At 38.8% G+C, this 23,174-nt stretch overlaps 1 protein-coding gene across 11 annotated transcripts in view; it reads left to right on the top strand.

The window, feature by feature from the left end:
* DMD (dystrophin) overlaps positions 1-23,174 on the top strand; it is a 2,157,177-nt gene that overhangs the window by 1,764,725 nt on the left and 369,278 nt on the right. For all 11 annotated transcript variants that reach the window (XM_077988314.1, XM_077988313.1, XM_028842274.2 and 8 more), the window contains 2 exons: positions 21,509-21,629; positions 22,242-22,510. In XM_077988314.1, coding sequence (XP_077844440.1) covers positions 21,509-21,629; positions 22,242-22,510 — 390 coding nt within the window. The remainder of the gene's footprint in view (positions 1-21,508; positions 21,630-22,241; positions 22,511-23,174) is intronic.

Raw genomic sequence — 23,174 nt, 5'->3', positions numbered from 1 at the left:
TGATGTAAATGACGAGTTGATGGGTGGTGATGAGTTGATGGGTGCAGCACACCAACATGGCACAAGTATACATATGTAACAAACTTGCACATTATGCACATGTACCCTAGAACTTAAAGTATAATAATAATAAATAAATTTAAAAAAAAAGAGTGGTAAAATGTTTGTACTTACTCAGTTCTTACTCAGGAATCTCATGACAAATAACATGACTTGGGGAGATGATGATGCTGGAGTTATGAGTGATACTGACCAGAATGAAGTTAATCCATCCCCACTTGGTTAGTGTGCTTGCTCAGATAGCTCCCTGTTACCTTTCTTGAATTTCACAAGACTTCCAGGCCATTATTACTCTGTGTTTTATACATTAGTTCCTCTGACCTTCCATATTTACCTCCTTCCAAGTACAACTTAGAATCAATCATCTAAATTTTAATAACTTGTTTTCAAAACTCCAGAAACTTTGCTTCTTTATTTTTTTGTTGCTGCAATCTACAAAACTCCAAAACTCTAGCTAAATATTCCAAGACTCTAAATAAATATCTAAATATTTTCTCATACCAGACAACAGTGTGGTGGACTGCTACAGTACCTTTTCCAGATGACCAGCCTTCAGCCTTCCACTACCAAGACATTGCTGGGTCAATTTTTTTTTTTTTTTTTTTTTTTTTTTTTTTGCGGTGGGGGAATGGAGTCTTGCTCTGTCACCAGGCTGGAGTGCAATGGCATGATCTCAGCTCGCTGCAACTTCCACCTCCTGGGTTCAAGCGATTCTCCTGCCTCAGCCTCCCGAGTAGCTGGGACTACAGGCACGCGCCACCATGCCCAGATAATTTTTGTATTTTTAGTAGAGACAGGGTTTCACCGTGTTGGCCACATGGTCTCGATCTCTTGACCTCGTGATCTGCCTGCCTTGGCCTCCCAAAGTGCTGGGATTACAGGCGTAAGCCACCGCGCCCAGCCAATTTACCTTCAAAATTGTTCTTGACTGTCTACTATTGTCATCATCATAGTTATAAGATACCATTTCTCCTAACCGTTCTGAATCTACTCTTGCCACCCTACAATGCAATTTCTACATTTCAGTCAGAACAATCTGTGTAGAAAACATAAGTCCAATTATATCAGTCCTTATCTTAACACTGTAGTAGTTTTCTCAGTGCTCTTTGAAAAAGACTAAAATTCTCAACAAGGGTGACAAGGCACTATCTGGCTTGTCTGGCCTCAACCTCCTCTTTTCTAGATGCTCTTCCCTTGCTGTTTGGGCACCAGTCATACTGCCTCTTTTTGCTTTTTCCAGTTCTGCATGTCCCTCTTATATGGGGCTTTAAACATGCTGGTCCTCTGTCTTAAACCCTTTTACCTACACCCACCCACTCGTAATATCCTGGTTGTCATCTAATAATCCTTTACATCTTGGCTTGGACATTGTGCAAGCTTTTCCCTGTTGCCTGCATTTGACCAGATCTCCCTTTACACACTCTCCTAAAATTGTCTACTTTTCTATAACATAGCGTTCTTTGTCATCACATACATGTGTTACTATTTGATAAATGTCAACCACTCTTGCTAAACCATGCTCTTCGAGAAGATTTTTGGGAGGGGGAAAGCTGTCATTTTTCTACCCAGCGCATTCCAAAGTGCCTAGTATATAGTAGACACTGATCAGATAAAGGAAGGCTACTGAGACCAAGAGCAGGGAAAGAAAGAAATAGAGTGGTATTTCCTTCTTATTTACAGGATTTTTCTGTTTATTTCTAATTAAGCATCTTTTTGTAAAGTGTGTAGAGCTACTTTGATGCACACTGGTTTTTGTTTTTTTTTTTTTATGCTTTAAGTTCTGGGATACATGTGCAGAAAGTGCAGGTTTGTTACATAGGTATACATGTGCCATGGTGGTTTGCTGCACCCATCAACCCATCATCTACATTAGGTATTTCTCCTAATGCTCTCCCTCCCCTAACCCCCACCCTCTGACAGGCCCCAGTGTGTGATGTTCCCCTCCCTGTGTCCATGTGTTTCCACTGTTTATCTCCCACTTATGAGTGAGAACATGCGGTGTTTGGTTTTTTGTTCTTGTGTTAGTTTGCTGAGAATGATGGCTTCCAGTTTTTTCCATGTCCCTGCAAAGGACATGATCTCATCCCTTTTTATGGCTTCATCGTATTCCATGATGTATATGTGCCACATTTTCTTTATCCATATATCATTGATGGGCATTTGGGTTGGTTCCAAGTCTTTGCTATTGTAAGTAGTGCTGCAGTAAACATACGAGGTACAGTTTCTACTTGTAGTTTGGCCCAATGCTTTTTCAAGCTTCTCTTGGTATCTTTAAGAAAAATTATTGACACAAAACACTCTCCTTCTTCAAACAACATCACCACTCCTGAGTGCTGATGAGAGAACAATTTAGTAGCCTATTTGACTCAAAGTTTTGTCTCATGTATGTGGTAGCCCTTTCATATATGGACTATCTAGTTAGTGATGCTCTTGAGGCCTGTGGACAAAAGAACAATGGAAAATCCTTGAAACTGGATCTCTCTATCAGATCTCCTGAACTCAGTTAGAAAAAGAGAAAGAAAACATAATCAGTACAAAATTCCATCAAGATCGAATAGTTGACAGATCTTATATTTGTGGACTTTTGTTTTACTTTGCCATGTGTCCAGAATTGTAAATTGTATTGTTCTTTATGGGTTTCTTGATTTAATTGTTGTTTATATAGAATCCTTGGTATCAAGATAGGTCACTGTAATTGCAAACTTATTCCCCATGTATTTAGAGTGCCACTTTTTTAAAAAAAATCATCTGCTTACTATCCTAAATTATTAATATCCTTTGCTGATGCTTTTTATGGGGATACAAATCCCATTAAAATGTCAATAGTTGAAACTAGAATCAAATATTGTTCATTTTCACTTTCATTTTCCATAAATCAGGATTTTTACAAAACAAGTAATTTGTATTTTTCTTTGTATACCATTTCAGATTGGTGATAATATTTTGTAGTAAAATATTACATGTCTTGTACTCTTTTCTTGTAGAGAAAATATACAGTCAATATCAATTGCTGTCATGGAGAGATATATGGTTCTTCTGTAAGTAAAATGCCAAGATACTCCACAGACGTATTTGGGGACTATAGTCTCACTCCTCAAAGCAATTTTCACACCCATGGGAGTAGATCTGTGCCCCCCAAACCAGCTGGGCAGTGTAACAACTGCAACTGAATAGCTCTCAAGACTAATTAATAAAATAATGCTCCAGATGCGGTGAAGTGTTATAAATAATTAAAGCTCAAATGTGCCTTAGCAAATATAAACTGACCAATTTTTATATCTTTTGAATACATTATCCTGGCTTTTACAGTTCCTCATTACTTGCCTCACTAGACTGACTCGTTTTCAATTAGTGTGTATTATTCTGGTCCAGATATATTTTAAAAACTGACTTCCTTTGTTTTACTTGAGCAGTCACTAAAGTGATATTTATTACTTGTCTACTTCTGTGATTAACCTAGAGAGAGTTTTAAAGGAGCAAATCATAGTGGGGAATTTCTAAGGAGAACTGCAATAAAACATCAGCTTATTCAACTCCCTTCCTCCTACCCCAAATTCAAATGGAGATTAGATCTTGATTATAACAACAGTGTAGGTAATGACTTTTTGTTTGCATTTTTACTAATGAAATTGTTTGTCACTAGGTTTTCATCTTTCAATTAAAAGAATCTCTATAATCCCTTCCCTAGAGACCATTAAGGACACCTTCAGAGCTTCCAGAGATTTTCTGGTTAAGATTTAGATGGAAGTAATCAATACATACATTATTAAAAGAGTGGACAGAAAGCCATTATTGTTTGGATGCTGTTGACAAATGAAAAGGCTTGAATAAAGTAGTTTACTTGTTCATTTGTCAGGTCATATATTATGTATGTTCGATTTCCTCAGAAGTCACCACAAAGTGAGAGAGAGGCTTAGAAATTCGATAAAATTATCCTGAAATCATGTTGTAGATTATACATTTATTTAGGCTAATTCTGTTATCAATGCTGGCCTGCTTACATGGGATACATTTTAGTATGTATGTTAGCTTGATGAGTTTTGTGTGTTTTCTTTTTACAGAAAGATAAAATATCTTAGGGTACCATTTGTGAATGTTAAGATTTAAGTCAGCTCTGTGTTAGGAAAAATGCGTTGTTCCCTATCACCTCTGAAAAACAACCAAAAGCTGGGATAGAGTGATTCATTCTTTTTTTATTTTTTGAGATGGAGTCTTACTCTGTTGCCCAGGCTGGAATGCAGTGATGCAATCTCGGCTTACTGCAACCTCCGCCTCCCGAATTCAAGTAATTCTCCTGCCTCAGCCTCCCGAGTACCTGGGACTACAGGTGCCTGCCACCACGCCCGGCTAAATTTTTTGTATTTTTGGTAGAGACGAGGTTTCATCATGTTAGCCAGGATGGTCTCGATCTCCTGACCTCATGATCCACCCGCCTCGGCCTCCCAAAGTGCTGGGATTACAGGTGTGAGCCACCGCGTCTGGCCAGAGTGATTCATTCTAACATTCAATGACCTGGCCTCTTACAGTTTCTAAACCACTTGACAGTTAGTTATATCTACTCTAAGATGTCTTTTTAGCCACGTTGGAGGAAATAGGCATCTTTTTGATCTATTCTTCATCATTTTTGTATAAGTTTGATATCCTATGCAGTCATATTTAGGGATGCTGAATAGAAATGACTTAAAAATTATTTTTAGAACTGCATTTCTAGGCATTTGAGTCTTCTGAAAACTAAGTCTAAGTCTTCTGAAAACTAGCTTTATCATCAAAACTGAAGAACTGAGTCATCTAGGAATTGCTGCTTTTCTTTAATGACTGTAACAAGATGAGATGTGAATAATTTACAAACTGACTTCTCTACCAAAGTCTTCTGTCTCACTTTGTCAAAATATTTTGATGTCCTGACAAATACTTTTTAAAATAGTATTTGTATAGTATTTTGCCTTTACAAAGCACTTTCATACACATTATTCATTTAATTACAAATGATCCCTTGATCTTTTTCTGTGCTCTTCCTTTTGCCCCCCAAAAAAATTATTTTAGGAAAAATGATGCCATAACTCAGATTCCTAGAATTTATTGATTCTTTCAAGAAATTTATTTATGAAGAGCCTACTCTATGTTAAGCATATGTTAGTGAACAAAATGAGTCTCTGCCCCATGGATGTTTAGATTTTAGTGACAGAAATACATAGTAAACCAATAAATTAATACATGAAAGTATGTCGGGTAGTAAGTGCTATGAAGAGAAAATAAGCAAAGCATGAATAGAGAAAGATTGAGGAGTACTGGCCTATGTGAGGAGGTTATTTTGGGGTAAAGACTTGTGTAAGGCCGGGTACAGTGGCTGATGCCTGTAATCCCAGCACTTTGGGAGGCTGAAACGGGCAGATCCCTGGACATCAAGAGTTCAAAACCAGCCTGGTCAACATAGTGAAACCACATCTCTACCAAAAATTAGCTGGGCATGGTGATGTGTGCCTGTAGTCCCAGCTACCCAGCAGGCTGAGGTACCAGAATCACTTGAACCCAGGAGGTGGAGGTTGAAGTGAACCGAGATTGTGCCACTGCACTCCAGCCTGGGTGACAGAGTAAGACCTTGTCTCTAAAAAACAAACAAACAAACAAACAAACAAACAAAACCTGCGTGAGTGAGTGAACCATTCAGAGACCTTGAATGAAGAGGATTCTAGGCAGAAGAAGCACCAAATTCAAAAACCCAATGGTAAGAACAGGTTTAGAGTGTTGCAGAAATAGCAAGATGGGCTGTGTATCTCAAGGGAAATAAGATCAGTAGACAGTGATAGGTTCTAGAAAGAGGGAAAGGCCAGATAATGAATGGTCTTGCAGGCCATAGTTTGGAGGTGGATTTTATTCTGTGTGTAAGGAGACATCACTAGAATGCTCTCAGCAGGGATGATGTGATCTGATTTATGTGTTTAGAAGTTGACTCTTGCTGCTATGGAGAATTGACTATAAAAAGAGCCATACTGAAGACACAGAAAAAGGAGGGTGGTGAAGTCATCTCGGAAGGAAATGATTACTTGGACTAGAGTGGAAATGATAGATATGGTGAATAATTATTTGATCCAAGATATATTTGGAGGCTATAATTGATAGAACTTAAGATAGATAGAATGTGGAGTTTGAGAGGAAGCAAAGAGTCAAGGATAATTCTGAGGTCAATGGCTTGAACAAATAAAATAATGATGTTGCCATCTGAGAAAGACTTGGGAATGATCATGTTTGAGGGTATGTGCTTAGAATGAACTAGGGTTCCATTTTTGGATTATGTTGATAGACAGAGACAAAGGGTATGATTCAGAAATTATTTACCACTTATACTTGACAACCTCAAATTTTGGCTCAGTATCTTGAGAACATATACAAATTAATTTGTCACAGGGTTTCCGAATAATCCATTCATTTTTACTATCATTTCAGAAGTAATTTCCAAATCTTAAAGTTTAGGCTCAATGACCTAAGACCTAATTCCCTAAATGGCCATGGGAACAGATTGAGTTTTCATCAGTGATCTTTCAAGGTCAGCTCAGAACTTAACAACATTATTGTCAGTAGGAAGTAACTTCCCCAGTGATTGTTGGAAGCAGCCCAGCCTTAGAATTGAGAGTCAAACAGCTGTTCAAGATGCTGTGTGCGCACTAAACTATTGCTCCATAGTATCACAGACCTGCAAGTAGGCTGGACTATTCTAGCCCATGCCCTTTATCTCAGAGAATACAATTTTTGTTTTCAAAGACTTCCAGAAAAATAAATCTCAACACAGAGTTTGTTAAACACATTTTCCCCTTAAACACTCAAAAATGGTTTTTCATTGAATATAATTAGATTTAAAAAAAATTTCAGGCCTGAAATATGTTCATTTACTTTTCAATTTTACATCAAATTTATTCAATGTCATTTATAAATGAATATTGTTCATGTTGTTGACTATCTGAAACAACGGCTGGATGTATCTGATACTTCAATCCCTTATCTTCACTTTTGTTCAGAAGTGGAGTGAAAATAAGGCAGGGCTTTTTTTCATCTTATTTAGATGATTATGTAGTCGAACTCATAGAAGCACAGAGTAGAAAAATGGTTGCCAGACATTGTAAGGGGAAGTTGTTGCTCAGTGGTTATAAAGTTTGAGTTATGCAAGATGAAAAAGTTCTAGAGAGCTGCTGTATAACATTGTGCCTATGGTTAACAATACCGATTTGTGCACTTAAGAATGCGTTAACCAAGGTCAGGAGATCGAGACCATCCTGGCTAACATGGTGAAACCCCATCTCTACTAAAAATACAAAAAATTAGCCAGGCGTGGTGGTGGGCGCCTGTAGTCCCAGCTACTCGGGAGGCTGAGGCAGGAGAATGGCGTGAACCTGGGAGGCGGAGCTTGCAGTGAGCCGAGATGGCGCCGCTGTACTCCAGCCTGGGCGACAGAGCGAGACTCCGTCTCAAAAAAACCAAAAAAAAAAAAAAAACAGTGTTAACAGGGTAAAGTTCATACTAAGTGTTCTTATCTCAATAAGAAAAGATGATTATGGCCTTTTCTTTGTAGCCCAGATATCCATGTTCATAACTTCTGTAATACTAGCTGTCTCAAATGAATATTAAGGGAAACCTCTCTTTCTGTTGTTTGCTCCATTGCCTCTTTCTTCAAATTTTTTTCTTCCATGAACCCCTATGAATTTGCTTTAGACTCTTGGGGGCAATATTCTTGCCACCCTGCCAGGTACATTTCTGGATTCCTTGCCCTTTTCCAAGACCTCACTATTAAGTTAATTGAGCATTGCTTGTCCCGAAGTGAGCATTTGGTAAAATATTTTTTATGTGTTTGAGACTCAATAAATATGGTGGCTCTTAAAATAAAGAAAGTCCTTTTGGTGACAATATATTCAGCAACTTTCTTGTCAGACATAGAAACAATACAGAAGACATAAAAATAAGGTAGAAATAATACAGGAACAAGAATGATGATATAAGATGGCAAAACTATTAAATACAGATCAAGTTACAGATATGACTGTGGTAACATCTTGTTCTATGCCTGCTCAGTATCCATTTGTGAATGAACAGAACTGTTGGATCATCCTACATTTCAGAGTCTGTCTAGTGTCCTCTCATCTCCTACCTAATCCTGCACACTACAGGAAAAGCCCCAAGCAGCAGTTCAAACCATGGAACTTCTGAGTGTTTGGACATGAAAATCTCCTTTAAGAAATCACTAGGTTGAAGAAGGCAATGCTAATAGGACCACTTCTTGAGGAAATTCCACGCGGTAACTCAGCAGTGACACCCAGCTTTGGATCTGGAACATGAGTAGACCTAGAATAAGATCTGTCCATTTTTCCCAATTTACAGCATTAATTTTTTCTCTTCTGATTCGTGAGTCCAGGCTTTCACCTGCAAGCCTGTTTTGCATCTAAATCAACTTGGCCTACATATTACACACTCTGGTGTTCTAACTGGGTGTTCTGTATTTGAGTCAACAATGTTTATTGAGCATTTACTATATGCTAAGATATGGCTGTGGTTTTTAAGCATCAATAATAATGATGCTTAGCAGAGACTCTCAAACTGCCACCATAGAACAGGCCTGTGGTCAATTAATGATCTTAACAAATTGATTATAGTATACGAGAACTGGATGTTAGAACTTAGTTAAGGTTTTAGCAAATGCCCACATTTTACAAATGAGGACATATAAGAGCAGGCAGAGTTTATCACCTTTTCTGGATCACTGCAGCCAGGTTCTGGCCCAGCCCAGGCTTGAAGCCCAAGGCTCCTGCCACTCAGAACAGTGTTCTTTTCACCACTTCAGCCTGCCTGCCAGGATGATTCTGGAAAGTTCTGCTTACAAATATGGATAGTATTTCTAGTCATTCCATCAGATTTTATTCTGAAAAACACAAATTTACCATTTCAATATGAATATAGGTAAAATTCAGCACCAGGCAAGCTGTACATGATTGAAAGACATCTGTGTTTTCAAAAGCATGGGCTTTTACTCACATCCATAGTAATATGATCCTAAATCCACTGTCTCCAGGAGAGAGCAAGATAGCTTTTCTCCCTGTCATGTCATTACCTGTGCCTAGAGTTCTTATCTTGTCCCTCTCATGAAGCAAATCAGTATTTCACCTTTCATACCCTCCACACATGGTTCTGAGCTACTTCTATTTATGGCATTATTAGATATTTTTATAATATAAGCAGGAAGCAAGAGGGGCAGAAAAAAATAATCAATGGCTGGGTGTGGTGGCTCACCCTTGTAATCCCAGCACTTTGGGATGCCGAGGCAAGTGGATCATCTGAGGTCAGGAGTTTGAGACCAGCTTGCCCAACACAGTGAAACCTCGTCTCTACTGAAAATACAAAAAATTAGCGGGGCTTGGTGGTACATGCCTGTAGTCCCAGCTACTCAGGAGGCTGAGGCAAGAGAATGGCTTGAACCCAGGAGTCAGAGGTTGCAGTGAGCCGAGATCATGCCACTGCACTCCAGACTGGGTGACAGAGCGAGACTCCGTCTCAAAAAAAAAATAATAATTAAAAAAAAAATCGGTAACTTGGTTCTTCTCTATTACTTTCAGGAATTTTTTAAGTTTCTGATTTCTTCCATGGCCATTAGGATTTTTCCACTTATGTGGCTTCCAAATTATTGTAAGTCGGGGAGATTTTAGTTTTTGTTATCACTCACTTTCAGCTTCACTTTAGAATTGCAAGATTTAGATTCAAAGTGTGTAATTAACTGATGGCCTTAGGTAAACCCTAACTTATCTGTATCTCAATTTGCATGGATGAAACATTCATAATATAAAAGTATACACCACAAATATACCTACTCAACCAAACTATTGACTCCTTAATGACAAAGATTAAGTCTCTACATCTTCCCTAACTTTGTACATAATAGGTTCAAAATAAATATTTTTTGAATGAACAAACTAGTGAGCCAACAATCAGTCACCCAGTTGTCCAGTACTTATGTTGTTTTAAGTGCAATCTACCAGATAATTCAACCTCCATAATAAATGGATTTACCTTGAGATTTATCATTGCTATAATAGTGTAGTAGCATACTTCATATAAGTTTATTTTGTGAACCTTAAGAAGCTAAAGGAAAAACATCCATGTAGTATTCCTATCATTTTCTAAATAGAATGACAGAATATTATTTTATTTTCATAGAGGTGCTCTAAGTCTTTAGTATTTTTTCTAATTCTCCCATATCACTATTTTGGACCCTTGGGTCTGGCTGCCTTGAAAAGGTGAAAAGAAAGGTATGGGGAAGAGGATGTGTTTTAACAAAGATAATTTTATCTGTTCAAGGGATTCAGGAAGTAATTATCTTAACATTTGAATGCTAACATCTAAATATTGTAAATACATATTCTGTATGTACGTGGGAGAGAATCTCTATATCTGATACCTTTTCTCATCATCACATAAAGGAACCGACTTCTCTGGTTTAAGATATTAACCAAAATTTATATGACAAAATCAGTATATATGAGTGTATATTTTCTCAAACCGCATTCAAACAGACCTTTTGGGGAGACAAGACACTTATCAAAATCAAGGCTCTTGACATTAAATATTCTTGTTTGTCTTTTTTTTTTTCCAAAAAAAAAGTCTTCACTTTTCTTTCTTTTAAAATGCAATAAATTATACTACAACTTGCAGTTTATGGTGAGTTATTAGATACTGAACAATTGATTTTCCATTATTTTAATGCAAATTCTACATTGCTTTTTTTACTATATAAAGCCATTTGTTTTCAGCTCCATGCTACAAAGACCACAGATGTTCATTGCCTAGAACAGTGTCTGATACATAGTAGTTGCTTGAAGTTTGTTAAGTGACTAAATTAAGGAGGATCTTACATATAACCATGTTTAAAATTACATATTATTTTTTATAGTTTTTCCCATATAATAAGAATTATCACCATTTTCTTTATCCTCTGACCTCCTTGAACCAACTATTTCTCTCTTTTTGTGGGAGTTTTATCCTTTTGTATTTAATCTGAATCTTTTGAAATTCTAATGATACAATCACTAACCCTCTCTTCCATGCACTTTCTTTTCTTAGTTTCAGGCAACAATGTGAAAATAATGGTGCTTATGTCTTTGTAATAACAGAACTTTCTTTGTCTTTTCTTTAGCCCCATTTTAATCCTCAGTGACTCATATGTAAGAAATGAACTGTGCAGCTGTGGTGGATCTAAGCCCTTGGCAACGACTCGATGGGCAAACAAGTGGTCTCTCACAATGGAGGGTCCTTAGCTTTGAATTATTTACTGTCCAGTTTTAACAATAGAATTATATCATCAAATAGTGCCTTGGACTTTTAAAGTTTGATAAGACCTTTAAGATACATTTCCTTATTTTACAGACCTTGTTCCAACAATTATCTTCACCTTCTGTCAAGGTCGTAACATATATCTTTCTCTGCTAGGGTGACCAACTTTCCTGGTTTTCCTGAGACTGTCCAATTTTCCTGAGACTATCCTGGTTTTAACATTGAAAGTCTCTCATCCTGAAAAACTCAGTGCTGGGCAAACCAAGATGGTTGGTTACCCTACTGCTAGCTTCCATCTTTCACTCTAGGTTCAAATCATTCCTATGCTAAAAAGAACTTCTTATCCCTTGATCTTGTTATCTTCTCTGTCCTCCTGTCCTGTCTTCCTCTTTTCCTTGTCAGAAAAAGAAAAGTGAACATTTAATTTTCACTTGAAATACCTACTCCTTCTTCCACTAGCTCCTCAGCTACACCTACTTCTGAGGCTTCTGCCCTCCACTGAAATTGCTCTCACCACAGCTAGTGAACACTCTGCAATGCTGATCTTACTTTACTTCTATGTTTCATTGGGCATGCTTGGTCACCCTCTTCCTCTCAAAATTCTCACTCTCTCCTTGAAATTTCTACACTCCTCATTTTCCCTAATCTCTCCACCTATTTGTTCCTTTTCGGTCTCTCAAGAGATCCCATTACTCTGTTTGCCCATTAAACTTTGATATGTAGGCACTCAATGTGTATTAGCTGAATGAGAAAATAACTCCTAAATATTTTTTTTTCTCCTCAAACCTCAGATTTTATTATTTCCTTGTGGAAGGAATGTTAGCTTTCCAAGCTGAGCATATCACAGTCCCTTACTCTGTCCCCCATGCACAGAACATCCCCCCACACACACACCATCAAGTTGCGTTTTTAATATTGCTCTTCAATAATTTTATCCTGAATGAGCATGAGGGGTTCTGAATCAGAAGCAGATTTCATTTAATTACCTTACAGTAAATATTGTTGCTGTGCCCTTCCTTTGCCCAAAGACTTACCCCCAGGGCAACATGATGAACGCTGATGAAACGTTTTCCTACCTGAGTGGCTGGGTACTCCATAAGTGGGAGACGAGGAAAAATCTTTTCCCTCTGCTTATAAAGGAGAAGGAGGCTGCTATCCCTCTCTCCTTCTGAAGGGTTCTCTGTGGAAACATAATGCGCCTGAGTTCTAACTCCAGCTTCTCCAGAAACCAGCTAGCCCTATGTGTCTCATGTTTTACAATCTAGAAATGTCTCCAAGGTCTGGGTTTCGTATTTTTGAAATGTAAATACCTAGAGAGATACCCACTCCAGTCTTTCTGACAACACAGAGTTTAGCTTAGGAATCTACCCTGAGCTATAACCATTTGACCCTCTTGGATCAGAGAAATGAACTAGATGAATCGCTACAGATCTAATCTCCATGGTATGGGAAGTTTCTCAGGAGGCTAGAGCATTCTGTAGGTGAACTGAGACATCCAGGAAAGTTTATTTCCTCATACTTAGTTGAATTGCACCCAGCGTTTGCTCATCTACTCAATCTAGACACTGAGAGTCATTCTTGTTTCTTTTTCTCTCTTCTCTCCAGTATCTAATCAGTCACCAAATTTTCACACTTCAGATTACTATCCCCGTCATTTTTCCTGGTACCATTGCCCTGAGTCAGATCCTCATAATCTTGCACTGAATTCTCTTTTTTTTTTTTATAAATTTATTTATTATTATTATACTTTAAGTTGTAGGGTACATGTGCATAACGTGCAGGTTTGTTACATATGTATACTTGTGCCTTGTTGGTGTGCTGCACCCATCAACTCGTCATTTACATCAGGTATAACTCCCAATGCAATCCCTCCCCCCTCCCCCCTCCCCCCTCCCCATGATAGGCCCCAGTGTGTGATGTTCCCCTTCCTGAGTCCAAGTGATCTCATTGTTCAGTTCCCACCTATGAGTGAGAACATGCGGTGTTTGGTTTTCTGTTCTTGTGATATTTTGCTAAGAATGATGGTTTCCAGCTGCATCCATGTCCCTACAAAGGACACAAACTCATCCTTTTTGATGGCTGCATAGTATTCCATGGTGTATATGTGCCACATTTTCTTAATCCAGTCTATCACTGATGGACATTTGGGTTGATTCCAAGTCTTTGCTATTGTGAATAGTGCCGTGATAAACATACGTGTGCATGTGTCTTTATAGCAGCATAATTTATAATCCTTTGGGTATATACCCAGTAATGGGATGGCTGGGTCATATGGTACATCTAGTTCTAGATCCTTGAGGAATCGCCATACTGTTTTCCATAATGGTTGAACTAGTTTACAATCCCACCAACAGTGTAAAAGTGTTCCTATTTCTCCACATCCTCTCCAGCACCTGTTGTTTCCTGACTTTTTAATGATCGCCATTCTAACTGGTGTGAGATGGTATCTCATTGTGGTTTTGATTTGCATTTCTCTGATGGCCAGTGATGATGAGCATTTTTTCATGTGTCTGTTGGCTGTATGAATGTCTTCTTTTGAGAAATGTCTGTTCATATCCTTTGCCCACTTTTGGATGGGGTTGTTTGTTTTTTTCTTGTAAATTTGTTTGAGTTCTTTGTAGGTTCTGGATATTAGCCCTTTGTCAGATGAGTAGATTGCAAAAATGTTCTCCCATTCTGTAGGTTGCCTGTTCACTCTGATGGTAGTTTCTTTTGCTGTGCAGAAGCTCTTTAGTTTAATGAGATCCCATTTGTCAATTTTGGCTTTTGCTGCCGTTGCTTTTGGTGTTTTAGACATGAAGTCTTTGCCCATGCCTATGTCCTGAATGGTACTACCTAGGTTTTCCTCTAGGATTTTTATGGTATTAGGTCTAACATTTAAGTCTCTAATCCATCTTGAATTAATTTTCGTATAAGGAGTAAGGAAAGGATCCAGTTTCAGCTTTCTACTTACGGCTAGCCAATTTCCCAGCACCATTTATTAAATAGGGAATCCTTTCCCCATTTCTTGTTTCTCTCAGGTTTGTCAAAGATCAGATGGCTGTAGATGTGTGGTATTATTTCTGAGGACTCTGTTCTGTTCCATTGGTCTATATCTCTGTTTTGGTACCAGTACCATGCTGTTTTGGTTACTGTAGCCTTGTAGTATAGTTTGAAGTCAGGTAGCGTGATGCCTCCAGCTTTGTTCTTTTGACTTAGGATTGTCTTGGAGATGCGGGCTCTTTTTTGGTTCCATATGAACTTTACAGCAGTTTTTTCCAATTCTGTGAAGAAACTCATTGGTAGCTTGATGGGGATGGCATTGAATCTATAAATTACCTTGGGCAGTATGGCCATTTTCACGATATTGATTCTTCCTATCCATGAGCATGGTATTTTCTTCCATTTGTTTGTGTCCTCTTTGATTTCACTGAGCAGTGGTTTGTAGTTCTCCTTGAAGAGGTCCTTTACATCCCTTGTAAGTTGGATTCCTAGGTATTTTATTCTCTTGGAAGCAATTGTGAATGGAAGTTCATTCCTGATTTGGCTCTCTGTTTGTCTGTTACTGGTGTATAAGAATGCTTGTGATTTTTGCACATTAATTTTGTATCCTGAGACTTTGCTGAAGTTGCTTATCAGCTTAAGGAGATTTTGGGCTGAGACAATGGGGTTTTCTAAATATACAATCATGTCATCTGCAAACAGGGACAATTTGACTTCTTCTTTACCTAACTGAATACCCTTGATTTCTTTCTCTTGCCTAATTGCCCTAGCCAGAACTTCCAACACTATGTTGAATAGGAGTGGTGAGAGAGGGCATCCCTGTCTTGTGCCAGTTTTCAAAGGGAATTTTTCCAGTTTTTGCCCATTCAGTATGATATTGGCTGTGGGTTTGTCATAGATAGCTCTTATTATTTTGAGGTACGTTCCATCAATACCAAATTTATTGAGCGTTTTTAGCATGAAGGGCTGTTGAATTTTGTCAAAAGCCTTTTCTGCATCTATTGAGATAATCATGTGGTTCTTGTCTTTGGTTCTGTTTATATGCTGGATTATGTTTATTGATTTGCAAATGTTGAACCAGCCTTGCATCCCAGGGATGAAGCCCACTTGATCATGGTGGATAAGCTTTTTGATGTGTTGCTGAATCCGGTTTGCCAGTACTTTATTGAGGATTTTTGCATCGATGTTCATCAGGGATATTGGTCTAAAATTCTCTTTTTTTGTTGTGTCTCTGCCAGGCTTTGGTATCAGGATGATGTTGGCCTCATAAAATGAGTTAGGGAGGATTCCCTCTTTTTCTATTGATTGGAATAGTTTCAGAAGGAATGGTACCAACTCCTCCTTGTACCTCTGGTAGAATTCAGCTGTGAATCCATCTGGTCCTGGACTTTTTTTGGTTGGTAGGCTATTAATTATTGCCTCAATTTCAGAGCCTGCTATTGGTCTATTCAGGGATTCAACTTCTTCCTGGTTTAGTCTTGGAAGAGTGTAAGTGTCCAGGAAATTATCCATTTCTTCTAGATTTTCCAGTTTATTTGCGTAGAGGTGTTTATAGTATTCTCTGATGGTAGTTTGTATTTCTGTGGGGTCGGTGGTGATATCCCCTTTATCATTTTTAATTGCGTCAATTTGATTCTTCTCTCTTTTCTTCTTTATTAGTCTTGCTAGTGGTCTGTCAATTTTGTTGATCTTTTCAAAAAACCAACTCCTGGATTCATTGATTTTTTGGAGGGTTTTTTGTGTTTCTATCTCCTTCAGTTCTGCTCTGATCTTAGTTATTTCTTGCCTTCTGCTAGCTTTCGAATGTGTTTGCTCTTGCTTCTCTAGTTCTTTTAATTGCGATGTTAGAGTGTCAATTTTAGATCTTTCCTGCTTTCTCTTGTGGGCATTTAGTGCTATAAATTTCCCTCTACACACTGCTTTAAATGTGTCCCAGAGATTCTGGTATGTTGTATCTTTGTTCTCATTGGTTTCAAAGAACATCTTTATTTCTGCCTTCATTTCGTTATGTACCCAGTAGTCATTCAGGAGCAGGTTGTTCAGTTTCCATGTAGTTGAGCGGTTTTGATTGAGTTTCTTAGTCCTGAGTTCTAGTTTGATTGCACTGTGGTCTGAGAGACAGTTTGTTATAATTTCTGTTCTTGTCCATTTGCTGAGGAGTGATTTACTTCCAATTACGTGGTCAATTTTGGAGTAAGTACGACGTGGTGCTGAGAAGAATGTATATTCTGTTGATTTGGGGTGGAGAGTTCTATAGATGTCTATTAGGTCTGCTTGCTGCAGAGATGAGTTCAATTCCTGGATATCCTTGTTAACTTTCTGTCTCGTTGATCTGTCTAATGTTGACAGTGGAGTGTTGAAGTCTCCCATTATTATTGTATGGGAGTCTAAGTCTCTTTGTAAGTCTCTAAGGACTTGCTTGATGAATCTGGGTGCTCCTGTATTGGGTGCATATATATTTAGGATAGTTAGCTCTTCCTGTTGAATTGATCCCTTTACCATTATGTAATGGCCTTCTTTGTCTCTTTTGATCTTTGATGGTTTAAAGTCTGTTTTATCAGAGACTAGTATTGCAACCCCCGCTTTTTTTTCGTCTCCATTTGCTTGGTAAATCTTCCTCCATCCCTTTATTTTGAGCCTATGTATGTCTCTGCGTGTGAGATGGGTCTCCTGAATACAGCAGACTGATGGGTCTTGACTCTTTATCCAGTTTGCCAGTCTGTGTCTTTTAATTGGAGCATTTAGTCCATTTACATTTAAGGTTAAGATTGTTATGTGTGAACTTGATCCTGCCATTATGATATTAACTGGTTATTTTGCTCGTTAGTTGATGCAGTTTCTTCCTAGCCTCGATGGTCTTTACATTTTGGCATGTTTTTGCAATGGCTGGTACTGGTTGTTCCTTTCCATGTTTAGTGCTTCCTTCAGGGTCTCTTGTAAGGCAGGCCTAGTGGTGAGAAAATCTCTAAGCATTTGCTTATCTGTAAAGGATTTTATTTCTCCTTCACTTATGAAACTTAGTTTGGCTGGATATGAAATTCTGGGTTGAAAATTCTTTTCTTTAAGAATGTTGAATATTGGCCCCCACTCTCTTCTGGCTTGGAGAGTTTCTGCCGAGAGATCTGCTGTTAGTCTGATGGGCTTCCCTTTGTGGGTAACCCGACCTTTCTCTCTGGCTGCCCTTAAGATTTTTTCCTTCATTTCAACTTTGGTGAATCTGGCAATTATGTGTCTTGGAGTTGCTCTTCTCGAGGAGTATCTTTGTGGCGTTCTCTGTATTTCCTGGATTTGAATGTTGGCCTGCCCTACTAGGTTGGGGAAGTTCTCCTGGATGATATCCTGAAGAGTGTTTTCCAACTTGGTTCCATTTTCCCCCTCACTTTCAGGCACCCCAATCAGACGTAGATTTGGTCTTTTTACATAATCCCATACTTCTTGCAGGCTTTGTTCATTTCTTTTTCTTCTTTTTTCTTTTGGTTTCTCTTCTCGCTTCATTTCATTCATTTGATCCTCAATCGCTGATACTCTTTCTTCCAGTTGATCGAGTCGGTTACTGAAGCTTGTGCATTTGTCACGTATTTCTCGTGTCATGGTTTTCATCTCTTTCATTTCGTTTAGGACCTTCTCTGCATTAATTACTCTAGCCATCAATTCTTCCACTTTTTTTTCAAGATTTTTAGTTTCTTTGTGCTGGGTACGTAATTCCTCCTTTAGCTCTGAGAAATGTGATGGACTGAAGCCTTCTTCTCTCATCTCGTCAAAGTCATTCTCCGTCCAGCTTTGATCCATTGCTGGCGATGAGCTGCGCTCCTTTGCCGGGGGAGATGCGCTCTTATTTTTTGAATTTCCAGCTTTTCTGCCCTGCTTTTTCCCCATCTTTGTGGTTTTATCTGCCTCTGGTCTTTGATGGTGGTGATGTACTGATGGGGTTTTGGTGTAGGTGTCCTTCCTGTTTGATAGTTTTCCTTCTAACAGTCAGGACCCTCAGCTGTAGGTCTGTTGGAGATTGCTTGAGGTCCACTCCAGACCCTGTTTGCCTGGGTATCAGCAGCAGAGGCTGCAGAAGATAGAATATTTCTGAACAGCGAGTGTACCTGTCTGATTCTTGCTTTGGAAGCTTCCTCTCAGGGGTGTACTCCACCCTGTGAGGTGTGGGGTGTCAGACTGCCCCTAGTGGGGGATGTCTCCCAGTTAGGTTGCTCAGGGGTCAGGGACCCACTTGAGCAGGGAGTCTGTCCCTTCTCAGATCTCAGCCTCCGTGTTGGGAGATCCACTGCTCTCTTCAAAGCTGTCAGACAGAGTCGTTTGCGTCTGCAGAGTTTTTTGCTGTGTTTGTTATTGTTTACTGTGCCCTGTCCCCAGAGGTGGAGTCTACAGAGACAGGCAGGTTTCCTTGAGCTGCTGTGAGCTCCACCCAGTTCGAGCTTCCCAGCAGCTTTGTTTACCTACTTAAGCCTCAGCAATGGCGGGCGCCCCTCCCCCAGCCTCGCTGCTGCCTTGCCGGTAGATCACAGACTGCTGTGCTAGCAATGAGGGAGGCTTCGTTGGTGTGGGACCCTCCCGGCCAGGTGTGGGATATGATCTCCTGGTGTGCCTGTTTGCTTAAAGCGCAGTATTGGGGTGGGAGTTACCCAATTTTCCAGGTGTTGTGTGTCTCAGTTCCCCTGGCTAGGAAAAGGGATTCCCTTCCCCCTTGCGCTTCCCAGGTGAGGCAATGCCTCGCCCTGCTTCAGCTCTCGCTGGTCGGGCTGCAGCAGCTGACCAGCACCGATCGTCTGGCACTCCCCAGTGAGATGAACCCAGTACCTCAATTGAAAATGCAGAAATCAACGGTCTTCTGTGTCGCTCGCGCTGGGAGTTGGCGACTGGAGCTGTTCCTATTCGGCCATCTTGCTCCCCCCCCCTTGCACTGAATTCTTACAATAGCCTCATTATCTCTCTGATTCCATTTCTGTTCTTCTCAAATACATACTCTGTATTTACATCAGGAAGATCTATTTGAAACACACATATTCCTGTGCCACTCCCTTGGTTAAAACCATTCAAAGGTTCCTGATTACCTTCAAGGCAACACCTAAGCCTCTTAGTGGACCATATATGATCATAGAGAGGCAGAGCTTCAAATTCTGGTTTAAAAATCTAATGTGTTTCCAGATAATGATAGTGTCTTTTTCATCTTTGGACATGCCCTCTCCTTGTTCTTTATGCTGTAGAAACACTGGCCTGCTTGAGATACCGATATTTACCATACTGTTCTATGTCCTATGTCTCTGCACTTGCATTTTCCTCTTCTTGGAACGTCCTCTAGCATACTCTTCCTTGAATAAGTCATGTTCATGCTTTTGAATTCTATGTGATTACTAGCTTCTCCTGGAAGCTTTTCCTGATTTTCTTCCCCATATTGCGCAAGTCTATAGCACTGTCTACATTGTATTGAAATTATTTATGTGTTTGACTCTTCTGTTATATGTTAAAAGTTCCAACTTTGTATTTCCAGTTTCAAGTACAACCACTGACATGTGATAGTTCAATAGAGGGAGCCATTATTATTTTTATAATTAGTAAGGTCAGTATTAATTGCCTCCAGTCAGATCCAAACAGAGAACTAGGCAAAATGATAATTTACTTGAATCTGGGAAACTTAATTGTATGAAAAAATACACAAGAATACAGCAACTGTACACACACACACACACACAAACACAGATTTCAAGTGAAATATTAGGAGAATCAGCTTTATATGCAAGCAAAGTAAATAACACGTATCCAGCATGATTTTAGGGTACAGAAATATCCTATTATTCAGAAATTTCTTCCCTATCTCTAGGCTGAATCCTAATATTCTACTTACAGAACTCCAGTATTTTGGTTCAAACGCCTTCCCTTTCTCTGTTGAATTGTAAATAACTGTGGATGATGAATCATTTTGCAAAGTATCAGACTCAGGATTCTTTTGAATGGTGAACACCACTAAGATTTTATTAAAAAATGTGTCATACAATACAGCTGTGGAACACTTCTGTAACATAATGGTGTATCTGAATTTCGAGGAAGAATACTGCTAATTTGTTTTTCTCCAGTGAAAGAACAGGGCTTAAATTCAGCAGGCAACATTGCTAAAAGTAAAACAGAGTTGAAAAAAGTTACAGAAATTAAGCCCTAGATCAGGACAAATATTATGACTGTTATTGTTAAACAGATATATTAGCATGTATGTAGCATGCACTTAATAATTTTATTAATGCCCTCACTTCTGAGATCAAAGAACCTGGGTCAATAACTCTCTTCAGTGGTGTCAGAGTATCTGTTAGGTTCTTCTAGGCTCACGGTATGCCTCGCGATCCTTTTAGCACTCAATTATGTATAAACTTACTGTTTTCACTCTGCTTCTAGTGTTAATTTTCTCCCTTCTTTGGATCTAGAACCTTTTTGAAGGCAGAAACTATTCATTTTGTTTTTCTCTTGATCCCCTGGATAAAGGAATATTACAGATTAAACATTAATTCTAGGTCTGTTCATTTATAGAAACTAGCGCCCGCAATTCCTACATCCATAATAGCTCAAAACATTTCTACTATTCTCGAAGAGGTCACAATGGATGATGTAATGATGATTTTTCAAAAGTATTGAGACTTTTCAGTTAGCTTACCTGTTTTATACCTTGTCAGACATTTTGACAGAATTAACTGGTGATTATCAGTTGGATTAATTGTATACTTTAACATAGCCTAAGGTCCTGTAAATGACCCTTAAGGCTTCCCGTTATATTCTGGATATCCATTATTTTGGATATCCATTTGTTTAAGTCCTCATTAGCCACGCTAGAGCTTTGCAATATATACCTTGTAACTTTACCTGTAGATTTCAAGTATGGCTGTCAGGTTACATAAACAAAGCACTCTTAACTCAGTGAGAGGGCATTAACTGTTGGGAATGCTCCCCCCATCTCCCCAGAATAGCTTTACAAACACAGTGCTTTCCTCATTAACAGATAGACCCATGTAGCCTTTTTAAAAAATCATTTTATAACCATCAGTGTATAAATAAAAGAGATAGAAATTGACCTGGGAGTTTCATAAACAAGTTCTAAGCACCCAGGATTAATTTTGAGAAGAATGCCACAAGCCAAATAAGCACTTCTTTTCATCTCCTTTCACAGGCCTTCAAGAGGGAATTGAAAACTAAAGAACCTGTAATCATGAGTACTCTTGAGACTGTACGAATATTTCTGACAGAGCAACCTTTGGAAGGACTAGAGAAACTCTACCAGGAGCCCAGAGGTAATTGAATGTGGAACTATAATAACATATTGATAGAAGGATCAGTGGTGACAGAGCAGCCCATCCATTCTTGCTGCCAGGGCCTGGATAGCTCTCATATTTTCTTGGTTAAATAGAATCAATTCAAATTAAGCATAGATGCTGAAAAAAAATAAGGACTCATAAACTACCACGCATAAATCTGTTTGCACATTCATAAATAAACATTAAAAGAGATTAGCAATCAGTTATTGGAACATTTAGAAAATAATAAACAAAGGGAGTTATCTGTGAGGAGGAATTCTATTGTTGCAAAGACTACAAGTTAATTTTCCATTTAAGAGCCTGCCTAAAGTAAATGAGAGCTTGTGCTATGCATCCTAACATTTTTCTCCTCAATAGCTTAAGTGAATCTTAAATTATCGGATTGATATAAGGTAGAAACTCAGGAAGACATACTTTAGATGTTCTGGGCTGTATCAAAATTTATGCCAAAGTATAAAAAAGCCATTAATCAGTAAGTTAACCTCTTGTTAAACTGTACTCTTTCTTTCTTCCAGTATGACCTTTTTGACAATGTTAAAAAAAAAAAAAATGAATGTGGCCTAAAACCTCGTTGTATTGCCAATTTAGAGCTGCCTCCTGAGGAGCGAGCCCAGAATGTCACTAGGCTTCTACGAAAGCAGGCTGAGGAGGTCAATACTGAGTGGGAAAAATTGAACCTGCATTCCACTGACTGGCAGAGAAAAATAGATGAGACCCTTGAAAGACTCCAGGAACTTCAAGAGGCCACGGATGAGCTGGACCTCAAGCTGCGCCAAGCTGAGGTGATCAAGGGATCCTGGCAGCCAGTGGGCGATCTCCTCATCGACTCTCTCCAAGATCACCTCGAGAAAGTCAAGGTACCGTCTACTTCTTTGCTTCGGGGCTCTTTGAGAGACTCAAAAGAGCTTCTAATCTGAACTTGAGTGCAGTGCTACCTTCCCACAAAGTTAAAGCTAGAGCACTTAAGCAATAGAAATCAGTCCATCTTTCACAAATTCAGTCTTCTTTCACATGGTATTTTCTCCAAGAGAAGACAGTGATCTAGTCATTTGTCTGTCTTCAGTCATATGAAATGAAATATTAAAAAAGTTATAGGGCAAGAAATCATTTTGACTTTGCTATTAAGTGATTGTACTAAAGTCTGATGTGTGTATGTGTGTGTGTGTGTGTGTGTGTATTGCTTGTGTTACTTAGTATCAGAATACAGAAAAATAAAACGCTTAATCAAGAGCCAGGAGTCTAGGTGTTGGCCCTTTTGCTAACTAAATTATATGACTTGGGTAAGTTATGGTATGGTGAAATAAGGTCGTTAATGTGTGGCCCTTCCCTTGGAAGGCAACATTTGTAATACAGTTTCAAGTTTCATCAGCCCACTGCAGAAGTATGGGAAAATCATTATATATTTGGAAGACTACTGTCTGTAAGACCAAAGTTAAATTCCCTTGTGGCACAAAGATGGCAAATGTATTCTACAGAAAAAAATACATATTTAGGACTATCATTTTGAAATCAGCAACTACT

This window comes from Macaca mulatta, chromosome X (assembly GCF_049350105.2).
Source record: "Macaca mulatta isolate MMU2019108-1 chromosome X, T2T-MMU8v2.0, whole genome shotgun sequence".
Classification (NCBI taxonomy): domain Eukaryota; kingdom Metazoa; phylum Chordata; class Mammalia; order Primates; family Cercopithecidae; genus Macaca; species Macaca mulatta.
The sequence above is the reverse complement of the archived record's forward strand: the minus strand, read 5'-3'. Positions and strand labels throughout refer to the sequence as shown.